At 21.7% G+C, this 1,980-nt stretch overlaps 1 protein-coding gene across 1 annotated transcript in view; it reads left to right on the top strand.

Annotated features, from left to right (window-relative positions):
- The first annotated feature begins 406 nt into the window (after nt 1-406).
- LOAG_18239 (COL5A1 protein) overlaps nt 407-1,980 on the top strand; it is a 7,257-nt gene continuing 5,683 nt past the window's right edge. The window contains exon 1 of the mRNA XM_020450903.1: nt 407-660. Within this exon, the coding sequence (XP_020305372.1) occupies nt 415-660 (246 nt within the window). The 5' untranslated portion in view covers nt 407-414. The remainder of the gene's footprint in view (nt 661-1,980) is intronic.

Below are 1,980 nucleotides of genomic sequence, written 5' to 3'. Positions count from 1 at the left end.
AAAAAAAAAATCTTAATTTCTCCTATCACCGTTACCTGTTATACATCAAAAAATTACATATGCAATTCTTCAAATATCTTTGAAAATCGAATAAATCTAATTATCATGATATATAAATATATATCATTATTTGTTGTAGATGTCAAATGCCTCTGTCACATAAATATTCCATTCCCTCCTTCCCTTTCCTAATTATTTTCCTCATTTCAATTATTTTTGTTCATTACAAATGTAAATATTAATTTACAACAAAATTTGTTACTTATTTAATTTTAATAAAATTACACTTTTATCTGTTGTAAAATGTTTAGGAAAAAAAAAAAGATATAAAAAATACAATATCAAACATTTTGTTTTAAATTAATTTATTAAATTTTTATTGTAAAAAAAAAAAAAAAAACAAAATTTGCAGTGATGAGGCCTCATTTGGATGATGATGATGATGCATCACATTATAAGAAAAGGCAACAAGAAGCTGAAAATCTTCGAAAAGTTGCATTTTATGGTGTAGCATTATCAACAATTGCATCATTTATATGCGCACTTTCCGTACCAATGTTTTATAATTATTTACAACATGTACAATCTGTTATGCAAAATGAAGTTGATTTTTGCAAATCACGTTCAAGCAATATTTGGCGTGAGGTAACACGTACACAGGTTAGTTGATTAATTGGTTAATTAATTAATTAATACCACAATTTATATTTATATAAACTTTTCATTTCTTTTTCCCACCTTTTTTTGTCTTTTATTATAGGTAAAAATAAAAAAAAAAAAAACAAAAACAAAATAGTAATAATTATTAAATTTATCATGTAATAATAAATAATTTATAAAATTATCAATGTATTATGATATTATGCAATGATAAAGATTGTGTAATGACAATGATAATACAACTATTTTTCATTCAGTTAATGAATTTTTGTAATAGTTTGAAAAATGAAAAAGGGAAAAAAAACGATTATTTTTCCAAATTTATTAAAATAAAAGATTTAAAAGTTTTTTTTATTCTATTTTAATTTTGTAATTTAAGCAATATATGCAGAAATTGAAGTTTTGAAAGTTAATAATAAATTAAATGGAAAAAAATTTGGTAATTTTTTTTTTTAATAAATTTAATCATTTTTTTCTAAATTTTTACAAAAGGAATTCTTTCCTAAATTAAGGTAAATGAAAAAATGAAATGAAAAATTCATATATATACATATATGTATATATTGAATATCAAAGTTAACCAATTCATACATTTTTCTTACCATCCTTTTACCGTACCATCTTTATGATCGTAATCAAAATTCTCAAAATAAACCATTTAATTTCACTAAATTTATGTATCTAATTTTGCTACACTTTAACTGTACCTATCAACATTACCATATTATATCATATCGTATCATACCATACTGTATCGTATTGTATTACTAATGATATATCGGTAATTGCTTTTCATTGCTTTCGTTTAGTCACATTTTGTCCTTCAAATCTAAAAATACAAAAGATTTCTTCCTTATTTGATTTGAAATTTTATTGTATACAGTAGTAAATTTGGATGAGAAAAAAAAAGAAAAAGTTTTCTTTAAGCAATAGGATAAATTTTATGTTATTTCATATAATACAGTATAGATATTCAAACCATTATTATCATCATCAACAATGGTTAATTCTTTTTTTTTTTCCTTCTCTTTCTTCTTTTGGATTAGTTGAAACCGGAAAATTTTAAACAAGTAAAATAGCTCATTTCAAGATTTTTTTTCTTTTTTTGTCTGAAATTCTTGTTTCAAAAAATGAAAAAATAATTAATTGAAAGAAAAAAAAAAAAGGAAGGAATGAGATGATGTCAAGCAAAATCATTGTTGAAAAAATGATAAATTTTATTGATGTAAAATTTCGTAATGACAGTTTATATTTCAGTGTTACTGTAATATTTCAAAAAAAAAGAAAGAAAAAAGGAGGAAAAATAAAGCAAGAAATAAT

Source organism: Loa loa, assembly GCF_000183805.2.
Source record: "Loa loa unplaced genomic scaffold supercont3.234, whole genome shotgun sequence".
In the NCBI taxonomy this organism is placed as follows: Eukaryota; Metazoa; Nematoda; class Chromadorea; order Rhabditida; family Onchocercidae; genus Loa; species Loa loa.
Note: the sequence above shows the minus strand (reverse complement) of the source record. Positions and strands in the feature narration are given on the sequence as shown.